Source organism: Hakea prostrata, chromosome 1 (genome assembly GCF_041222555.1).
Source record: "Hakea prostrata isolate BN-2017 chromosome 1, UWA_Hpros_2, whole genome shotgun sequence".
Lineage (NCBI taxonomy): Eukaryota > Viridiplantae > Streptophyta > Magnoliopsida > Proteales > Proteaceae > Hakea > Hakea prostrata.
Genome location: NC_142600.1, coordinates 9,589,344 through 9,610,229, shown reverse-complemented (window position 1 = coordinate 9,610,229; position 20,886 = coordinate 9,589,344). Strand labels below are relative to the sequence as shown.

The 20,886-nt window shown below is 39.5% G+C and overlaps 1 protein-coding gene across 1 annotated transcript; it reads right to left on the bottom strand.

Annotated features, from left to right (window-relative positions):
- Positions 1–5,608: 5,608 nt before the first annotated feature.
- LOC149027303 (uncharacterized) lies at positions 5,609–19,936 on the bottom strand. Its single transcript, XM_089161411.1, has 4 exons — positions 19,735–19,936; positions 18,308–18,939; positions 7,813–7,929; positions 5,609–7,670 (listed from the first exon to the last, which is right to left on the bottom strand). The coding sequence occupies exons 2-4, from the start codon at positions 18,887–18,889 to the stop codon at positions 6,960–6,962; spliced, it is 1,410 nt and encodes a 469-aa protein (XP_089017537.1). The 5' UTR covers positions 18,890–18,939; positions 19,735–19,936; the 3' UTR covers positions 5,609–6,959.
- Between the last annotated feature and the right edge of the window lie 950 nt (positions 19,937–20,886).

Below are 20,886 nucleotides of genomic sequence, written 5' to 3'. Positions count from 1 at the left end.
CCCGCCCAATCCAACATCTGAACGTGCAACTGCAGTCCTTTCTTTGGTGGGTCCAACTTCTATTGCTTTTTGTCTCCAGTCATTTCTATCCATTCACCAACCCTTTGATCCTTAAGCCCATCACCCACTACTGGGCCCCCACCCATGAGTCCCGCAATGACCCAACCCATCCTGTCGGTTGTCCATAGTATTACTACCCGGCCCATCTGTCGAACCGGATCAGGACTAAGAAAGTAAGTATTGTCCAAGTGACCAAGTCGTCGTCGTCGCCATCTTCTTTCTTCTTCTTCTTGGATCTGCGGTGAGAATTCGAGCTTTCCTACTGCCTCACATGCTCTCATTAATGCAAGCAGAGCCTTATTTGACCAGACTTGCTACGAAGACCGCCTCAGCAGCCGTGACGGACGCCTGAAATTTGATATTTGATCCTCAATGCATATATGTGTCAAGGGAGATTGGCTGCATGCTTAGTCATGGTTGTTCCAATTCCACCCAAGAAAAGGTGTCTTCAACGTTCAAACTTCAAAGTAAGGAAAAAAAAAAAGAAACCAAAGAAAGGCAAGCAGTATTGTTTGAATATTAAGTAAAGCAGCATAAGTAGTTTCATCAATGAAAATACAGGGAGAAAAAAAAAAAAAACTTAATAATTTAACCTAATACTTTGAATGTGACTGAGGAAGTCTACATCATATTAAAGAACATCCAATAATTTTTTGAGGAATGGTAACTTTTTGCATAGTGATCAGAGAGTAGTAACTATTTTGTCAATGCCAGACTTAATCTTTAATCTTGAAGAGATTTAAACTCTTCACCTTATATTATTTGAATCTGTGATAAAAAAATAAATTACTAGGACCTAAAATACAGCTGTTGGATTTAGACATTCAATTTGCTTGATCCCACTAAGTCTCTTGGGTTGACTGTTCGCTTAGGGGATTTAATCTTTGTGGTTAGCATTGAATTGCTTGATATGGACGACCACACTTTTTCAATATTGAATTTTTGGATATATATTTATTTTTCCCACTATTAAACTTCTGGATATATCATATATAACGGAAATTAACGGTCTTAGTCAATCCAGTTAGTCAAAAGTAAGGAATAGGACCCATTCATGAATCACGACCCTTATTTCATTGACCAAGACCTCCCAAAGTGAAAAGAAGTTATAAATTCAGTTAAAACGCAATATTAATTTGCACGTGCATATGGTTGGTGTATGACAAAGAATCCCAACCAAACGATTTATACTTCCCTAAGTGCAGTGTCTTGGAAGGTAAACAAAGTCAAGCCAATCAACACGAGAATTTATTACACTAATTTCTTACAACTACATGAAGATGAAGGGAGTAGGAACACGGCATGCTCTCACACTAAAGACAAACTCGGTTACGGGAGAACCAGATACAATTTTTTTATATGAAAATATATAATGCATTTCAATAGAGATGGATACCGCAATCACAGATTGAGAACCCTGGAGGTAAATAATGAACAAGAACACAAAAGATCTATGCTCCCTACTTTGGTCTATATTACTCAGCTTTGAGCTTTACGCAACATCTTTTAAATTTAAGTCAGAAGTTTCGTGAGCAAGCAAGCAAGCAAAAGATATGGAATCATATCTTGAGCCTCTTTTTCGTTTCCATGCACCATCATCCTTGCCCAAACGCCTTTTTTGGCGCACTTTGTCAGTGCATGTGTGTGGTTTTGGGGACCAAAGAGAGGTTTTATTCACAGGATGTTTCTGGGGAGACTGTGAACTCTTCTTTTAATGATACTTGGGGGATGAGAGGAGAGCGACCCTACTGTAAAGGGCACCCTCTGGATATTGTTTTTGAAGCACAACTGCCAGAACCACCGACCATAACTACCACTTGTAATGATATATATATGTATTAAAAAAAGGGACAATAATCACTGTTGAACTAGTTCAAGGAGAAGCATGATGAACTCATCCTAATGAGCCATTGAAACAATGCCAACGTCTCCATTGTTAAATGACTGAATGACGAAAGCCATGCGACACCACATATCATTTATTTCTATCATAATTGATAATAATCACAAGTAACAGTAGTAGGTCAACAACAATAATACCCTAGATTGCATGGGGTAGGATCAATGGAACCGGCATAAGTAACACTTTAGGCAGGACATTTTCTCTTTTATTAGGTTACCAACAAGACACGTAAGCTACCTTGGGTTTTAAAAGTGATGTTTCAGCTACATCATCAACATGTTAGATTTAAAATCAGTATCATTTTTAATTTTTACGTTCATCCACCATCATCATCACCCCTTCCATTGTAATAGTACGTTCTTAATTGTGCTGCAATCCATTTTGTAGCAGCAGCTGCCAGACCTCAATTACCTTGTATCAAGAATCGGACCTAATAACGCTTGTAGTTCCATCAGCCTAATTGCATCTCTAGCCTTATGCCCCTTCACCTTCACCAGTTCTCAGTCCCATTGACCTATTCCTTATTATAACTTGTAACTCATCATTGAGATCAGTGGCATCAATCGTTTCCGAACAATGCAAGATAGAGAGTTCAATGTTCTATATTTAATACTCATCTAGAACCAGCTTTTGGCAAAAGCAGGCATGCAAGGAAGCATATGGGTTATGGGGAGTGAGCTAGTGAAATCAGTGTCAGAAGGGAATAGAATTGGTATAGTTACAGTCGATTGAGAAAGGCACCCCAGCATCACTTCTCAAATGTTGGGTATCCTAGAAGCCATTTTATATTTGGGGAGGAGGTATGGACAAGAATATGAAACTAAAAAAAGACAATTCTAATACTTAATTTACTAAAAAGTTTGGAAGTAATGACAATATTGTCACTGTGCACAGGCCCCAAAACAATTTTCCCAATAAAGAAGATCTCTTAGGAAAACTCCGGACTGGACCATGAGTTAATGAAATGGACTGGGCCCACAGTGGCTTCCTAGGCTTTTTAACAGCCCATTTCTTGGCTTTCCATGGTTTGGGCCTTCACCTGTATAATTCCTGGCCCGAATACTACCTTCCTGGGCCCAATGTCTTGCTTTAAAGCCCAATTACAACATTCTAACGAGTGGCTTTAGGTGAAGTTCGGGCCCATCTTACCTAACCTTTACCCCTTAAGGTTTTTACCACTCACACGCCAAATTCCATTTTTCTGTTTTGTGGGGGGCGCATCTTTGATTACATAGGTCGAGTCATACAGAGGAAATAGACCAGTCTGTGTTGCCACAGACAAGGCCATCCTGGCTTAGAGAATTTAGCTTCTCCAGAAATAGAACAAATGGATAAAGATCTGTTGGCATGTTGCCACTCAGAATCAACTGAAAATCCTCAGCATAGAGACCTCAACAACAGCAGTTAAAAGTCTCACTGTCGATCTCCAAAACAACGTCCACAAAGCCATTTACCACCACATCAAATAAGCTTTTGAGTGCTGCCATAGCTTCACCTACAAGGACTTTGGGCATTAACCGGCATTGAGAAGACCAAGAGAGGACTTCCCAATGAGTCACAGACGATGCACCAGATAACCTCCAAAATCCCAGAACTTGTGAGTGCCTCATCTCTTTCATTTCTTCTTTAATTTCAAGTTCTTGACAACCAAACATAACCTAACAAAATTCAATTTATCTTTGCTTCCCTTTTAGTCTTCTTAAATAAATAAATAAATATTCATAGACCAATAATATATTATCTATAATAACTCTCCCAAAGGATTTTAAACAGATGCTACCCATGCCACTGCACGCATCCTAGCCTTACTATCTAGTACCTCTTTTTATACAGTTAGCTGAATCTACTACTAAGCTAAGGATATCCCTTTTTCCTTCAGTTACCATGCTTGTAACTTTACTCTCTTTTTGTATGTAAAATACAAACCGTACTGATGTACATAATGACATGTAAATGTACTGATATCTTCTACCCAAAACAAAAATGTACTGATATCTACTTTAATGAAGTTTCTTCTTTAGCATTGATAGAAAAAGGGGGAAAAAAGTAGAATTTTATTTTTCAACCCCTTTGCATTTTCAGGGAGCTCAACTTCAGTGCTGCACGAGATTTTGATCGTAACTGTCCGTTTCGAAAAAGTGTAAAAACACTTTTTGAGAAATGGACAGTCAAGATCGAAATCTCAACCGTTCATTGCAGGTGCTGCACCCAAGCAATTTCGATGTTCAGGTGCCTCATAGTGGGAGGCAATAAATCATCCTCCAGCAACTCAGATAAGCACCAGGATGGCAGCCGAGGTGTGTCCACCGTGGTAGGCCAAGAACGCCTTTCTCTGAGAAGATGTCAGATAGGGCATGCTACGGGTATAGATGATTGCTATGCGTTTGAGCCGGTCCTTCATACAGCTTCAAGCCTTGGTAAGGTATTCCACGGACAGATGAACTCAAGCGACTTTGGTCTTGCTAAGGATGTGGCAAGAGTCAAGATCATGTTCAAAATAAACAAACCAGTGAAACACGAAGATAAGGAGCTTTGAGGGTGAAAGTTTCTCTGTGAAAGTTTAGTAAGAATTACTGATATTCTGCACTCGGTGAGGGAAAATCATGCATGAAATCGAGTACCGTATTTTGCATGGGCCTCCGGTTGGCCCAAAAAATCCGGTTCTAGGTCCAACCGGGTTCTACTCTGATTTGATTACGGCTCCCATCCTACTGGGGGCACGTACCCAATGTCTCAAGTGGAAAATAGAACAGCCAACCAAAATGTGGTATCCCAAGAAATTAAAGGTGCTTCTTCTTCAAAAAAAGTAGAAGAAAGTGTTCGTGAGACGAAAACTCACGAAAAAAATGGAAGGAAAAAATAAAAGATGAAAAAAGGTAACTGAAGTAGAAGATGATCTTGGTCTCAACATTCTGTTTGCAGACCCGTCTAGGAAGAAAGACAAGGAAAAAGGAAATAAACTATAAAGTTCAAGTTGGCGAAGAAAGGGAAGAAGATGAATGAAGAAATTGTGGAAGAATCTGCGGTCGGTTGATTTTGTGTTTGACGGTTTGACCCAAAGATTAAAAGGTTTCTGGAGAAGGTAGAAGCCTATCCTTTTCAAGGCTCAGAGGGGCTGCTTGAAGCATACCCTCCTCCCTACTCGACCACTTCCCTTGCCATCTTCATATCCGGTCTCTATCCCGCTCGAACCCAAGCTCTTCAAGTACTTTGAGTCTTTGACATGTGTCTTCTGGTCCCTCCTTTCTCCTCCCCATTTGGATTGCTCGGGATGAATCAGTTGATTACTTCTCTCTTCTCCTAGTTGCTTTCACCTTGAAGGTTTGCAACACTAAACAAAACGTCAAATCTTCGGAAACCTCTCCTCTTGAGTTTGCTCCTGCTATGCTGACTTTACTGGACTGCAATCCCTTCTCTAGGGGTGGACCCCCTTGACCCATCCCTAGCTTTGGGAGAAAAATCCCTCTCATGTGACTTGACCCTATCAGCTTTCAAGCAAGAAACAATCTCTTTTTTTCTGTCCACCCCCCCCCCCTCCCCCTCTCCCTCTCCCATCCCCAGTTGATCGATAAATTAACCTACCCCTCCCTCCTTAATTCCCTCCCCCAAGCCCCTAAAATCCTAGCGGCCATCCACTCATAAATTTAGCCATGCTCTGGGCCTTAATGGATTCGTCACGTCACAGGTTTCTTCTTGGCTTCTCGGGACTTCATAGACGAAGCCCCATTTTTGAGCCATTAGGAGTTTCTTCCTCAGCTTGCCTTCATAAACCAAACATTTCTTTGGCTCATCCACTAGTGGCATGAAGCTACCTCTCTCTCAAACTTCAGGTCCATCTCTTTTCAAAACTTCCTCTATAAATTCATTATTGAAATTTTTGCCTTAAGCAGTCAAAATAATTAGTTTAAATGAAACTTAACTTCTCAATTCTTTATCAACAATGAAAAAATGAAAGATATCCAAATTCCTCGTCTTAAATGATAAATGCATACTATACTCATTAGTCTATGAGATTTGATAGTATAGTAGAAATGTATATATGGAATTTTATCTGCTGCTGCTAGCCGTTGTGATGTCACCACATGTACAATAATACATCCAACAGTTGTAAATAAAAAGTGCGGGGACTCAAGTGTAAATTAAATATTTTTATTTTACTTTTTTGAAATTATATATTTCAAATTTACACACATAGGTCCCTAGATTGGGTGCTAGCCGTTATGAGACTATCTTTGAGGAAAAAATTTGCTCCCATCCATGAAAACCTTCGAAAACCTCAAATGAAGGACCCAAAACTTTAAAGTGGCTGAAGCAGATTTTTGGAGGAAGACACCATTTTAACAACCATGGATGGAAGTGAATTTCTTCCTCAGAGACAGTCTCACAAGAGCGCAAAATCCAATCCAAGGGCATATTCTTGTAAATTTGAAATCTATAATTCTATACACTTAAAGTCCCTGTTTCAATTAGAACCGTTGGATATATCATTGCATAGGTGGCGATATCACAACAGCTCATTGCTGGCTGCAGCAAACAAAAATCCCAAATACATGAACCTTTCTACCCCTATCCATTATAGTTATTGTATACTGTATAAAAATGTTGTACTACGACATTCCTGCTTTATATTTTTTGAAGATATAATATTAAAATATACAGGTTTACCCTAGAGGTAATATCTATGTAATACGTATCTTGATATGTATACACATAATTATGTATATCGTAGTCCCTGACCTCAATTCCAACCGGAAACCGCACCAACATCCAAACCTGAGTATCTCACATCAACAATAACTTTGTCTAAATTCGATTCCATAATATTAAAAAAATCGTTAAAACATAAGGTGAGGTCGAACTATGGTATTTCGAGCTCATGCTGCTAGCCCAGATAATCCAGCAAGTTGAGCTTAATCAAAGAAACCAACAATAGTATAGAAATCAAATCTAAAAACAATTAACAGTACAAAGTTTTCCCTCCTCAAAAGTGCAGACCCTAGTAACGATATAGGGGAGGTTGGGAGGGTGGAGCAACAAGCTGATACCGAGGTGCTGGGGCCACAGAATACACTGGATCAGCGAGCGAAGGCTGCCTGTAAGTGCTGTAACCCTCACGGTATTCAGTAATATCCCGACGTCTAGGCTCCAAGTCAAAGACCTGGTGACCATGATGCTCAGGAAGTGCGTCCCTCCTATAGTAATCCATATCCAAAGGCCTCTCAGAGGCATAGGGATGCGGTGGTGGCAGCCGTGAAGGCGGTGGCAATGCTGGAGGCGGATATGCTTCTCTCTCGTACCCACTGGAAGCCTCCAGGTACAGTGAGCTCCGAGCCAATGGGGAATGCCTCACTCCATCTAGGCTTCTCCACCCACTTCTGTCCCGTTCTGGTAATCTAAGTGCTTCCCTCTCGTACATTCTAGGGGCGTCTGGATACAGTGAGCTCACACCCAAAGGAGGAGAATGCCTGTCATGACCTACCCACCTACTTCTGCTCCGTTCTGGTGATGGAAATACTTCTCTTTCATACATGCGCGGAGCCTCCAGGTATGCCAAGTTTCGACCCAATGGAGAGCGCCTCATATCATCTTCACTTGGCCACCTACTTCTGTCCCTTTCTCCGACAGCACGGGTTTCTCGTCTGCTAGTTCTTCCAGCTCGTTTTGACTTTGTGTTGGAAGCTAGGAAAAGCTTGCACAAGTTTTTCACCTATTGACCAACATACCATGAGACTGCTCAAGGTAAGAATTTTTCAGCAATGGATGGCCCCTATTCTGGTCATCCATCCTTTAAATTCTGGAAATAGTAGCAGCAATGAGAAGTGACAGACAAAAGGAAAACAGAAAATGACCTGCTCAGAGTTCAGCTGGGAGTTGAATTTGTTCTTCCCATAGTAGTTATCCTTGATGACTTTTTTGAACTTCTCCTCAGGCAAGGGCAAGCAATCATCCAAGACAGTGAAACGAACCTGCATTGATGAGATTCCACTTATAATAACTGACTTGCATAGTAAAATTCCAGTAGTGCAGATCACAGAATGTGATTGAAGTCATCTGTAAACAGCAAAGGGAGTGTGGTTTTTCACAATGCCTAGCAGTGTCTTACGATGATGCCGGGATGCTGCAGAATCAGACTTCTCCGGTTCCTGGAATAAGATTGACAAGCTTCATCTGGATTCACAATTTCCCAAGCTTTCAGTGGAAAATATCCAGAACCATGGAGCCTCGAGACAAAATTCTATTGTTATGTCTACTCCTCAGCTAAACTACAGCGTCAGTAGCAACTTTGAATGTTTAATTGACAAAACAGAGTGGAAACTGACGGAGGGCGTATAAGTATGTTGAATGGCGATATATTAGCCATTTCAATGTAGGTGTACATAACAACAATAAGCAGTGTGTTCCTATAGCGATCTGCCTTGGGTGATAGACATTGGTAGTAGTTACTCCATCAAAGTTAGTCTACACTATTCCTTCTATGCTTTTGTAAACCCTCTATTCCTATTCATAATCTGTTTTATTATTTATAAAGTAAGGTCGAAGGGATGATACTATTAGCATGGTTTGAGATCTTGCTCTCGATAGAGATCTCGGTCCCTCAAGAACCCAAGATCTCGGCTGAGATCTAGCAAAAACTCCTCAATCAACTCAGTCCAACTTGAGAGTGATAGAGATCTCGATCCCTCAAGAAACCAAGATTTTGAAAAAATCCTCGTTCAACTCGATCCAACTCGACAGCCCATCTTGGCAGGTATTAGGGCACAGCTAGGGCTGGAATTTGGTATTTAGCCTATTTTAGGCCTTCTAGTGGTGGCCTTGTATATACGAGTTCTTACTCGGCCCTAACTTTGAAACCATTACGTTGAAGGAGTGAATATGCATTACAATTTCACATTACAACATCGGTGTACTTTAAATTGCGCCGTGAGAGTACAAGAGTCAAATCAATGACTAAACAGCTCCTCCAATGTCTGCTCCACCAACACTACTTGATGTGAACCAGGATCCAGGGTTTAATAGATTGATGCAAGCCCTAGGTCTAGGTCCACCCTCAGAATCCTCTTCAAGAGAATCAACCATCTATTAGGGTTTAAGGTGCCCCACGATTGAAGGAATAGGTGTGTTTCAGAAGTTTTACGGTTGATAATCGGGTAGGGCAAGTTTGGCTAGGGGTTTAGAAGACAGTTTTTGTAACTCAAGCTTGAAACCTTGATGTACAGTTGAATTCAGATCTGAATATTCAAGTTTAGGGTTTTAGATTTTAGGGCTTTAAGGGAACTAGGATTTGGATTGGGGCTAGGGTTAGGGCTAGTGTTCAAGGAATGACAGGGATGCTTATTCTAAAAGGGAGAGTTCGGCTGATTGGTTAAAAGATTTCGGGTTTTAAGGTCTTTGGGGTTTAGGATTTTCTAAAGAAGAAGATGAATTGCAGAAAATCCTGGGGTTTAGGAGGAGGGAATGCGTTGAAACCTAGGTTTGAAGGTAGGGTTAGGAAGGGGATTCTAATCTCCTAATAGGGTTGGGTCTTGGGTAGGGGGAAGTCTAGGGTTTAAGCCAAGTGTTTGTGTGTGTGTTTTTTTCAATGTAGGGGGTTTAGGTTTACGGTTGGGGAGTCTAAGATGCTGCCGCAGGGTTGGGTAGGGGATTGGAAAAAATGTGATGGGGGAAAAGGGGGCTGGAAAGCAGGATTATGGCTAGGGAGGAGTAGGGAAGGGCTGCCAAAGTGAGGTAGAAGAGGAAAAGGGCTGCGATTGGGGTGGGGACTTGGTACTTACTTGTGGATGAATATGGAAACTGAAAATTCGAAATTCCTGCAAAACTCTCTTCTAAGGCTGCCGCCAAGTCCCCCTAGGGAACCCACAACTCCATCAGTTGCTCCTTCAACTCTCAACCAATTTTATTAATCATAACATCTGCTGATTACAACATCATGAGGATAGCCTTCAGAAGGAACTCATACTATGTCTCTAATTTAGAAAACAATTCAAATTGAAACTCCTATTTGACTAGACTCTTACTCACTCAACGATCCTCTATATCTCACTCTAGAAGAGTCCAAATTGAAATGTAAGAGCAGATGTGGAATCCTTAGAAAAAGTAGAACAAAACTAGAGGACTCCTTCACTACTTAGGAACATGGTAAAAAATTCGAGGGAAACTCAAGTTTCAACCGGGTGAAAATGGAAAACTTATGTGGAAACTTGGAAAATTTCGAGGAAACCGAGGACTTTTCCGTACAAGTTTCGACAAGTTTTAGAGAGTATTTTGGGGTGGGATTCTGTATTTAAGCTAATTAGAGTATAAAGAACACATTGGTTGTATTTTGCTAAAAAAATCAATGTAGATACGTCATTCAATGTATATAACATCAATGTAGAGTTGTCCGAAAAATACATTATAAACTTAACTACTTAAGCAAATAACATTCAATATATAATTTCTAACTTCAAAATAGTTGACAATAAAAGGAAAATATAACTTAGTGCTAAGAGGAGTGCCAAGAGTGGATTCATCCTATGAGCTGAGTGGTACTATACCTGTAACATCCTCTCCTCCAACCAACGAACATAGACATCCCATGACATTTTATGCCTATGTTTGTCAAAGTAAATCGACAACTGTAACATTATGAGTCAGGTCATCAACATGCTTAAGATAACCAGCCTGAGGGAATACGCACTTTGGATAGGGAAGTCCTGATGGAGGGGGTATTTGTCGTGGTATTTGGGAAAACATGAAATAAACAAAAATTTTGAAAATTTGGGAAAGCTACAAAACTTACAGGAAAAAGTCACAAGTTTCCACGAAATTTCCCAGGTTTCCACGAAATTTCCCAAGTTTCCCACGAAATTTGGGAATTTTTTTCTCATGAACCAGCTGGTCCAACTGGGTTGAACCAAGTTTCGACAGGTTTCGAGGTTTCAACAAGTTTCGACGAAACTGAGGACTTTTTTTCGGTCCTCATGAGTTTCGCTTCGCATTTTCCAAAATGCGAAATTTCGCACATTTCAACCGAATTTTGTACCATGCTTAGGAATTCAAAATATAAGTAGATCCAGGGCCCCAAAAACACGCTGCACCCAACTAAACCTGAAGTGGACTCGATCGAAAAATAGCAAGATTGCCAAAATACCCTGCTGATACTAAAGGGCCATAGGGTTTAGGGAAGCAACCCTAGGCCCTATTTTGGCCATGGATCAGGTTCACATTACCCCAGCATCAGTGTGGAACATAGTTTTTGAAAAAAATAAAGTTTGGGAAGAGCACTCACCTTGCTTCAATATTAGCTTCAAAATCAATAGATATTTGTTATAGATGAGCTAAACAACTTGTGGGTATTTATAAAGACTGATTGATTTACATAAGATCTCATCTTGAGGTCTCAAAAAATGGAGATCTCCACATGCCTCGAACTATGATTGTTAGCACTCTTGCTTCTATAGCAGCACTGGTCATCCCTCTCTCTTTTCCCTTCTTATTCTCCTCCCCCTTGCTGTTAGTACTGGTTGACTTATTTTGATATTATCACATGATGTCAGAACTCTATTATCAGTACAAGCATCCTCTCCACTAGTATTTTCGATAGAAAATATGTAGTCTCTTTAGAAGGCATGCAGCCACCCTTTCCGCAACTTGTTGGGGACACCTAGTTTCATATCAATGGAAAACTATGTATATTTCGACTGGAAAGATAACTACCTATTGCATACTCTTCATGATGGAACTCATCTACAAGAATCAGTTTATATTCATATAAAAATTATCGCCTTCATTCGAATGGATGAAACCGACTCGTCAAATAATTAGAAATCTGTAAGAACAATCAACTGAAAAATTCAACCAGATCATTGAATCCCCCCAAATTCAGATCAAGATATATTCTTGATTCAAAACCCTAAGTATCAAAGGAAAAAAGAATCATTCTGATGGCTAATTGGGGAATTATTTTACCAATAATAGATTCGAAGCTTGAACTCACAAACCAAACCTAGAAGACCACAAAACCTGGATCTTGCACTCTCGTTAGGGTACTTTTTGACATCTTAAACTGTGGGTGGAAACCGAAATTTGGGAATCAGATTTAATTGATAGAACTAAAGCTGAATCAGAGAACAAAATGGCGATTGAGGGGGTAAATCATTCCCTATGGAAGGATTCTGACAAGGTTTAAAGTATCGGTATCGAGTATCGTATCAATTAGGTGATTTTAAGAGACGTATCGTCCTGTATTGAGTATTGTATCGCTCTGGCTAATGTATTTTAGTGTAATTTAATGGAGAGATGAATCAAGATGTATCGTATCGGTTGGGTCAAATATGGATACGTATCGGTTAGTATCGTATGGTATCGTGGGATACTTTATGGATTCTGATTGGTGAAAAGGCTAAAACTGAATAATGAACGGTTTCTAGGGTTAGATCATATCTGTAACTTATCTGTGAATATGAAAAAAAAGAAAAGGGTGGGAGTAGATAAAGATGATGGAAACGAGATCAAGATGTTACTCAAAAAATCAGGCTTTAGCAACTAGAACTCGCCAAGAAGTCCTCTTGGATACTACACACCAAGACAAGTGGATATTACTCGCCAGCTGATGTAACCAGGGTTGGGCCCAAAAGCCCATTCTAAAGCTGGCCGAATACCCCAGGTGTACTTTAGTCCTTTTCCCAGGTCTGGTTCGAATCCCCCTAATCCAAGGGTCATAGATCTACATTTATTTTTCTGTTTGGGTTTGTTTTTTTCAAGTTATTAAAGAGTCCATATCTGAGTAGGAATACAATTTATAGTCCAACTTTCAAGTAGGAAAAACTGATTAATAGGTGTACTTTATTTCCACAATTGCTTTTTTTTTTGAACTCTCATTTAAAGAGTCTTTATAATTATTATTTAGAGATGGAGTTGTAATGTGAATCCTATCCTAAATAGGATTCCCCCAGTTGAGTTAGTAAGTTGAGTCCACTTAGGATTTATTTCAAATTGTAAGGTTATAAATAGCCCCTCTTCTTATCGAATGAAATCAGTTCAGAGTTTTAAGGAAATCAGAGGCTTGGGTCATGGAGAAGAAACCCTGCAGCCTGGGCTGAGGAGCGTTTCCAGTTCTTGAAATTTCTCAAGTTTCTTCATCCTCATCTTCATCTTCTTCCCTGAGGCAGCTTCCATGGAAGGATTTCTGTGGCTCTTCAATAAATTCTAGCATACAAATACAAGAAGGTTCTGCAAGAGACTTTCTCCATCAAGCAAGTACACATCCAAAGCCCCTAATCCCCTACCCTAAAACTTGCGCCAGACCTGCCCACCTCCCTAACCCAAATTCTGGAATTACAGCAGCCTTTTCCCATCACAGGCCCTTCCCTTTGCCAGAACCTTGCAGCAGCAGATCCTCCACCTTCCCCCATCTTCTCTTTCTTGCAGCAGACCTTCCCCTCTCCCCTCTATTTTTTTTCCTCCCCTATACTTGTCGCAGATCTGAAACAGAGAAAGAAAAGAAAGAAGGAAAAGAGAGGAAAGAAAGTAGAGGGAATCATGATTCTTGAAAAACTCCCAAGATTCGTTCAAGAATTCAGCAAGAATCAACTAAGAACCCCTCCCTTCCTAACCACAAGCTTCCACCATCCCTTTTCCCTAACCGCTGCCCCCCATCCCCATTCCATCTGAATTTTGATCCTGTATTAAATCCTCAAGGTCTTCCTTGCCTTATGTTTGCCCTTCCTTTCCCATTGCAAAACACCTTACTTCTAATTTCCCTTCCCCACATCCTACCTAAGGTATGTCTGGGTATCTCAAACCATACCCATGTTAACCCTTACGACCTTACCGTCCCCTAGCTACATACCAAAGACCACAGCCATGTCCATCCCATCCTTGCGTACCCTTGGGTATCCCAAAACCCTATCTGGTTAAAAATCCATTCCCAACTATATTTGTTAAGCCCTAAGCTTCCCCATCCCTTCCATAACCTTTTTTCTCAGTTCAATTGTCCCAAGGGTAACCAAAACTGAGATAAAACCTTCCAAGGACTATTTGTTTGTTAGCTAATTCACTTTAAGAGGGTCCTGGAGGTTAACCCACACCCTTGGTTACATCACAAGACACCATTCGCAGGATGGAGAAGACAACAGTGGTGGCAGCAGCAGCAGCAGCAAAAAGCTCATGCAATCAGCAGAAGTTTTCAATACCCAAGTCGACCTTTCATCTCCATGTTGGGGATGTCAAATAGGGGACTCATTTGGCCCAATGCAAGTCAACATGGTTGTCAAAGTGTCTGCCTAGGCGCATCTAGGTGCCTGGGCCCATTTTTAGGTCGAGTTGCCTTGCTTGGTCTCACCTTGGTTTTTGTTGCCCTCTATCGCCTAGCCTCACCTTGTCTTCTTGAGAACCATGCAAGCCAATTCCATATAGATACAGGAATAACCCCTAAAGCACTCAACTTCTGTATGGTATGCCAAAAGCTAATTTAAAACAAAAGTTACTAAAAAGGGGATCAGGAGACTTATATCATCGCATAACAACTTAAATCAACCCCAGACCAACCCAATTAAACCATGGTTCAATCAAGAGGAAGAGAATGGGAAGGAAAGGAAAATTTTGAATAATTAAAACCAATTCCATAAGCAGCCCTTGTACCCCCATTCTACATATATCAATCTAAATCCATTCAAAGTCTTTTAGTATAAGTAGATCCAATGTCTACACAAGTGGATAAATGTGCAGCTCCAATATCTGCACATAAGCTCTTCACAAAAAGGCAAATAGCAAGTAAAAATATGGGTAGGTAAAAGGCAATATGGGGTTATTGCAGACCGAGTAGATAAGTAAACGATAATATGTGTTACTAGGGACCAAGTAGGGAGGTAAAATGCAGTATGGTTACTATGAACTATGTAAGAGGCATTGGAAAAAAGAAAAAGAAAAAAACCATGAGTTTTCTTCAACCTCAAGTTGGGTAATGAAGTGGCTGAGGGAAAGAAGAAAAAAAAAAGCACCAATGAAGCAGCATCAAGGAAGGGATAGCACAAGTAGGAAGCAAACTAAAGCATGAAGCAATAGTGAGCGAAGAACTTCCAGAAACCTTGGACCAAGAGGTGAAGCATAGATGTGAGGAATCGATATCACAAATAAGAAGCACAACCATACTAGAGACCAACTCCAAAAATTATAAATCAAAGCATAGGCAGCCATATCTTCTACTTCAACTACCATCATCAACATGTCAATAGCAAGATGTAGCATATATAATGGAACCCAAACAAATTATGATACTCGTGAAACAACAAAATACTTTAACATTAGCAGAACAGTTGTCTCTTCTGAATATTAAATTTTGGCAGTCAAGGATGAGCAGTCAACCATTGTAGCATAACAAGTATAATCCACAAGCAAATTTATCATCAGACTACAGTAGCAACAAGGTGAATCCCTATCAGTTGCGACATCATGTAAATTCATCAATCTTCATCAGAATCCTAGTTCAACTTATATGAAATAGGTTTTACCCCAAACGAGAAAACCTTGAAACAAATCTCAAACCGCTAATGTTTATGGCTCGGATATCACGTTACAGTGCAGATGTTTCGAAACCCAAAAACAGAAGAAGAGACTAAACAAATGAGAGAGACGATGGCGAGGAGAAGGTGTAGAGTAGAGATTTGTGTATGCAAGACAGCCAGTCTCCCACTTATTTACAATATTTGGTCAAAGATCAGTTTGAGATGTCTTTCTTAAACTGGTTACAGAAAAGTGTCTGCAAGAAGGAATTTTTCTGAAGACAAAACTATCCTAGATATAGTCTTGCTTATCAACCAAGCAAAGGAGAACGAGGCAAGCCAGTAGATACAACCAGCATGTGTACATGACAAAGTGTACCCCATGATACACTTGGTATCCCTTCAGTCCTTCACATAGCACAACTTCTAACAAAGGTACTAATGCAAAAATCACTAAGCAATTGCCTTTTGTAACCAACAAGGAACTTTACAACAGAGTTAGCTTTCACACCAGCAATTGCAATGAGTGGATCCAAATATTGAATCAAAGAAGGACAACTCGTTCAAGGTCTTATTTGATTGACGTATTCCATTAGAACTTAAAGGAAAATTCTATAGGATCATCATTCGACCAACTATGATGTACGGTGCAAAGTGTTGGGTTGTTAAAAGGAATCATGTAGATAAACTCAGTGTAGCAAAAATGAGGATGCTAAGATGGATGAGTGGCAAAACTAGGAAAGATAAGATAATGAATGATCATATTAGAGTTGGTCTAGGTGTTGCTCCCATAAGTGATAAGCTACGAAAAAGTCGTGTGAAGTGGCACGGCCACGTTCAACGGAGGCCTATAAATGCCCTCTATACAGAGAAGTGATATAATCCAAATTGAAGGAACTAGGAGAAGCAAGGGCAGACCTAAGATAACCTTAAGAGAAGTGGTGAGAAAGGATGTGCATACCTAAGGCCTTGTATCTGGCATGACCTCAAACAAAATTGATTGGAGGGCAAGAATCCATGTAACCGACCCCATTTAGTTGGGAACTGGTTTTTTTGTTGTTGTCGTAGAAGGACAAGTCGTGCATTCTTTAGTGAAGATGGATGAACTTGATCAATTATAAGCAATAAACTTCAAAAATGAATTTGTTATAGCACTGCTAGAAGAGGTCAAGTCTCAAGACCTCAAAGATCTTGGGACACACAAGGTTTTGGATCAATATAAAACTTTAATTTCAATATGCTAGTCAAGTAACTTGTTAAGCCTAGAAATCAAGACACGGAGTTATGACTGTGAAAATAATGCATAGAGGCTAGGGTGCAAGAGAACGACAGTACCAGGCAAAGTGCCTGTTAGGGGAGGTGAAACTTTGTGACATTTCAGAGTTGGGATGAGGTAGAGATGAAATCACCTACTCAAACCACAACTCAACTATTTCAAATATATGATTTCATCCTAATACAAATTATTAGGAGAAAACACCTAGCTACCTACCAAATTAAACTTAATAAACTTGCAAACAAACTTTAACAAGGAAACAACACCATCAGATTTGTAATCATCTCTAAAAACTTATAATCTGCAGCATGAAAAAGTTGTGACAACTAGCAACATCAATTACAACAGATTTCAAGTGAGCCAAGTCTGCTCACTAGTGCCAATAGATTAAAAAGGGGGATTTTTGTTCATGGGTATCCATGCAGGCCCAGTAATCTGACACCTGTCACGGTTTAATCCAACGGTTCTTATGATTCTTTATAATTTACAATTACAAGCCCTTAATTTAAAGATTTGCAAAAAAAAGACCAAACTTCCAAAAGACGATTCAGATTCAACAAAACCCAAGCCTCCTCCAGTGTGGAGATCTAACTATCTCTGACTCATCTTTCCCAAATTTTATATCTTTTGTCATTTTGTAGATCCAGCAACAGTCCTGAGATTGAGTCCTCTGCAAGTTAGACGAGAGTTTCATCAGACAGATTAGGTCTTTACGAAGCAATTTGTCAGCAGAAATCATGGAAGCAGTAGAAGCAAAGGTGCTGCTCATCCTTTTCTTTCTAGGTACCTAGAAGGAAACCTTGTGAAGCTGACGATGAGGTCAAAGCGGGTAACTAAGTTTACAGAGAAGAAGGCTTTTTCTGCTGTCCAAGAGGATAAACTGGTTGAGTGATGGAGGAGATGAAGAAAGATTTGGTCGAGAATTACTAGAAAGGATGGGATCTTTACCACAAATCGTGTACTCAGAGAGACGGATGCTTAAGAAAAGGAAGAAGGAATAGCATCAGTTTCAAAGCATTTTAAGTTTTGAAAAACCATGAACTTCCTCCTTATGTTTCACACATTATAATGATAAAAAGGGAGGGGGGGACCAACACGAAAATCCATCTTCATCCTCAAATCCCATCTCCGTTTTCAATTGAACCGCAGTTGCAGAGGAACGCAAGGAAAGCCGTTTAGCAAACCAATTAATCAAACTTAGTTTACAGATCTGTCTGGGCAGACCTGCACAACTCAGACGATTGCTAGGGTTTTGAGTCTTATACTCTTATATGGTAAATTCAATAATTCCTAAGGAAGTTTTCTAAATTTCAAAAATAATAATAAATAAATAATGAATAAATCAATTTAATTATCATATTGCCTTTATTAATAATTGTTGGATTAAATGTATAACAGGTGTCGCAAAACTGTGCCTGTGCGGATATCACAAAAATCCTAAAAAGGGTGACCATGCAGCATGTACACCAGTGACTGGCATTGAGGTACATATGAACAAGAAGCAGACACTAGTGGACCCTTGGTAGAACGTTCTTAGATTCATCAATGGGCATCATGAATCAAAATAAAGAAGGGACCACAACTGACCTGAGAAGGGAACGCTGATTTGAAAGCCTTTGGTTCAAGATTATAACCTCCACGCCCAGCAGCCTTATAGATCCCGTACATCAGCTTCAGATCGACATCAAACAAAAACAGCCTCATGCCTTTATATATTTCAGCAACCATATCCTTCTTGCTAGCAGGCAGCCCCAGAACCTTGTACTGGTAGCAATCTTTCTTAGTCTTGGAATTGCACATAAAAACCATTCCCATGCTCTCAGCCTTCTTTTTACCCTTATCTCCATCTGAATTTTCTGGCTTAGCAGCATCTTTAACAACTGCATTCTCTACACCATTTTTTGTCTTCCTTCTGTTTCTATTTCTCTTCTTCGACTTCTTCATTGACTGACTTGTTGTTTCTTTTGGTTCTTCTTCCTTTACCTCTTCCCCCTTAATCTCTTCTTTATTCTCTTCAGCAGTAGGAACTAGGGCGAGAGCTTGTGCATCTGCATTTGTTTTTACAGGCTCAGACATAGTTGCTACGGTTGCAGCACTGGAAGTTGCATTTTCAGTTTTACGTTTTGGTTTGGAGATACGGGCTTTCCCCTTTCCATTAGTTCTCACCATCTTCACTGTTTGAGCCAAATTAAAAGCAAAATCCTAGGGAAACTTGAAACCTACAAACATAAAACAGGTAGCAAAGTAAGCCCAGTAAAGCAAAATCTTAAATGCCCAAATGAGGATAATTAAAGTGCAGTGAAGAGATCCAACAGATGGAAATAAAAAAAGGGAGGCAGCACACTCTTCAATTGAAATATAAAGGCGATTAGAAAATTAGCAACACAATTTACAAAATTAGAGATCCTAACATGGCATAAAAACTGATTTGAACAATGAGACACTGTTAAAAGAGAAGTAAAAAAATATACTAATCAAGACTTAAGAGTAACAGCTTCTGCTCCAATCGGATGGCAAATACGCAAGACAAATAAGATTTACAACGAAAAACTTAATGGCACCAATTTCTTTTTCCAGCCACCAAAATTCTCTAAATCTTCGAAACCTAAAATGCCAAAGATACAGCTTGAAGCCAACCAGGAAAAAAGAAACTCAGAATCGAAAGGCACAAGAGACTCTCAACCTATATTTGTCTGGTTAACAATAAGTAGCTAGGATATATACGCTCAAATATAAAAGACAACAAAAATTCAAAATGTACAAATCAAACCAAAATACAAAGAAAGATATTAGCGAGCAAATCAGAGAGACAATATTTCAAAATGTTTACAAGATAAATCCCAACTCCTCTGCAATGCTCTTGGCGATGTTTCATCATTACATGCTTAGTTTAAATAATCCGTAACTCGAACCAAAAATCGGAAAAGCAAGTCGGTCCATTGCCACACATATAGGTATGCAACAACCCTAGAGATAAATACAACAACTGAGCAGACGAAGAATCTTAAACTTACCACTGCGCGATGAAGCCTCGGAGAAACCCTAGGGGAGAAAAATTGGAAGTGTCCGAACGCAGAAGAAGAAGAGCGGAAGCCGCAGTAGAAACACTGAAACTCAGTTGGCAAATCGTAAAATCCTACTAAACTCAGCTCCAACCATTTTCTAGCGGGAGGTTTGGGCTTTCGAGGGTTTTGAGTCTTTTGAGTATTTGCACCCTCTGGCGAAATCGATATCACTTTAATTTACATTTATATTTTCTTTTTTCTTTTTTCTTTATCTTTTTGTCTTTTCGCCTCTCGATTTTATCGGGACGGACTAGATTCGGGTCCGTACTTTGGATATGAACATGAATAGGGTGAACCGCGAACACCCTCATGTGCGTAAGGATATCAATTTGTTCTGAAACCGTTTAATAGTATCAAATCATGCTGTCTAAAACCACATCGCTCAAAATTCAGTACTATATGTAACGAAATCGAATTTCATATGTACCAAAACCATACCTAATCAAATTAAAAAATATAAATATAATTTTACAATTTAAACACTTTACCTTTACCCTAACCCTACTTTCCTATTTCAATTTTTTTATTTTTCTTCACTCTTCTTATTAGATTTACTTATTTTGTCTCTATTAATTGGATTTATTTAATTTGTTTTTATTGATATCAAATTCTATCGATTATTTGATCGCAACTTTATTAGGATCTTAATGAACAAATAACAAAAGTGGCATGGATTAATTCGTACCAAAATTGTACCACACTAAATACTGTGTTTAAACCGTTTTCCTACCGATTAAATACCAAAACCCTATCGAACCGTTTTTGCAAATATTGAAACTGTAATGTGTAAATTTGGTACGGTACGGTTATGGTTTTTGGTATTCAAAATTTGGTACCATGCCGGAACCTTACCGAATTACCAAAACCATACCGATTGACACCCTTGACGAGAGTAGACTTGAATGTTGCACATTTAATTGAAATTTCGATATCAACCGTTGGCATCGCAACACTGCACATTAAATGTGCAATACAGAGGTTGAACTCCTCTTGTGATCCAAATTCCAAAGCAAACATCTTACGGTGCATGGCAATGATTTTCACTTGGGGTGCAACTGTAAATTGTCAACTGAAAGTATAATGGTGCTGTTGGTTTTAGAT

Coding starts and splice junctions, on each gene's coding strand:
- LOC149027303 (XM_089161411.1), bottom strand. CDS start 18,889: ATGGTGAGAACTAATGGAAAGGGGAAAGCCCGTATCTCCAAACCAAAA. Junction 7,930..18,307: donor AATCAGCGTTCCCTTCTCAG/GTCAGTTGTGGT, acceptor TCATCAATGCAG/GTTCGTTTCACTGTCTTGGA. Junction 7,671..7,812: donor CCCAGCTGAACTCTGAGCAG/GTCATTTTCTGT, acceptor GTTGGTCAATAG/GTGAAAAACTTGTGCAAGCT.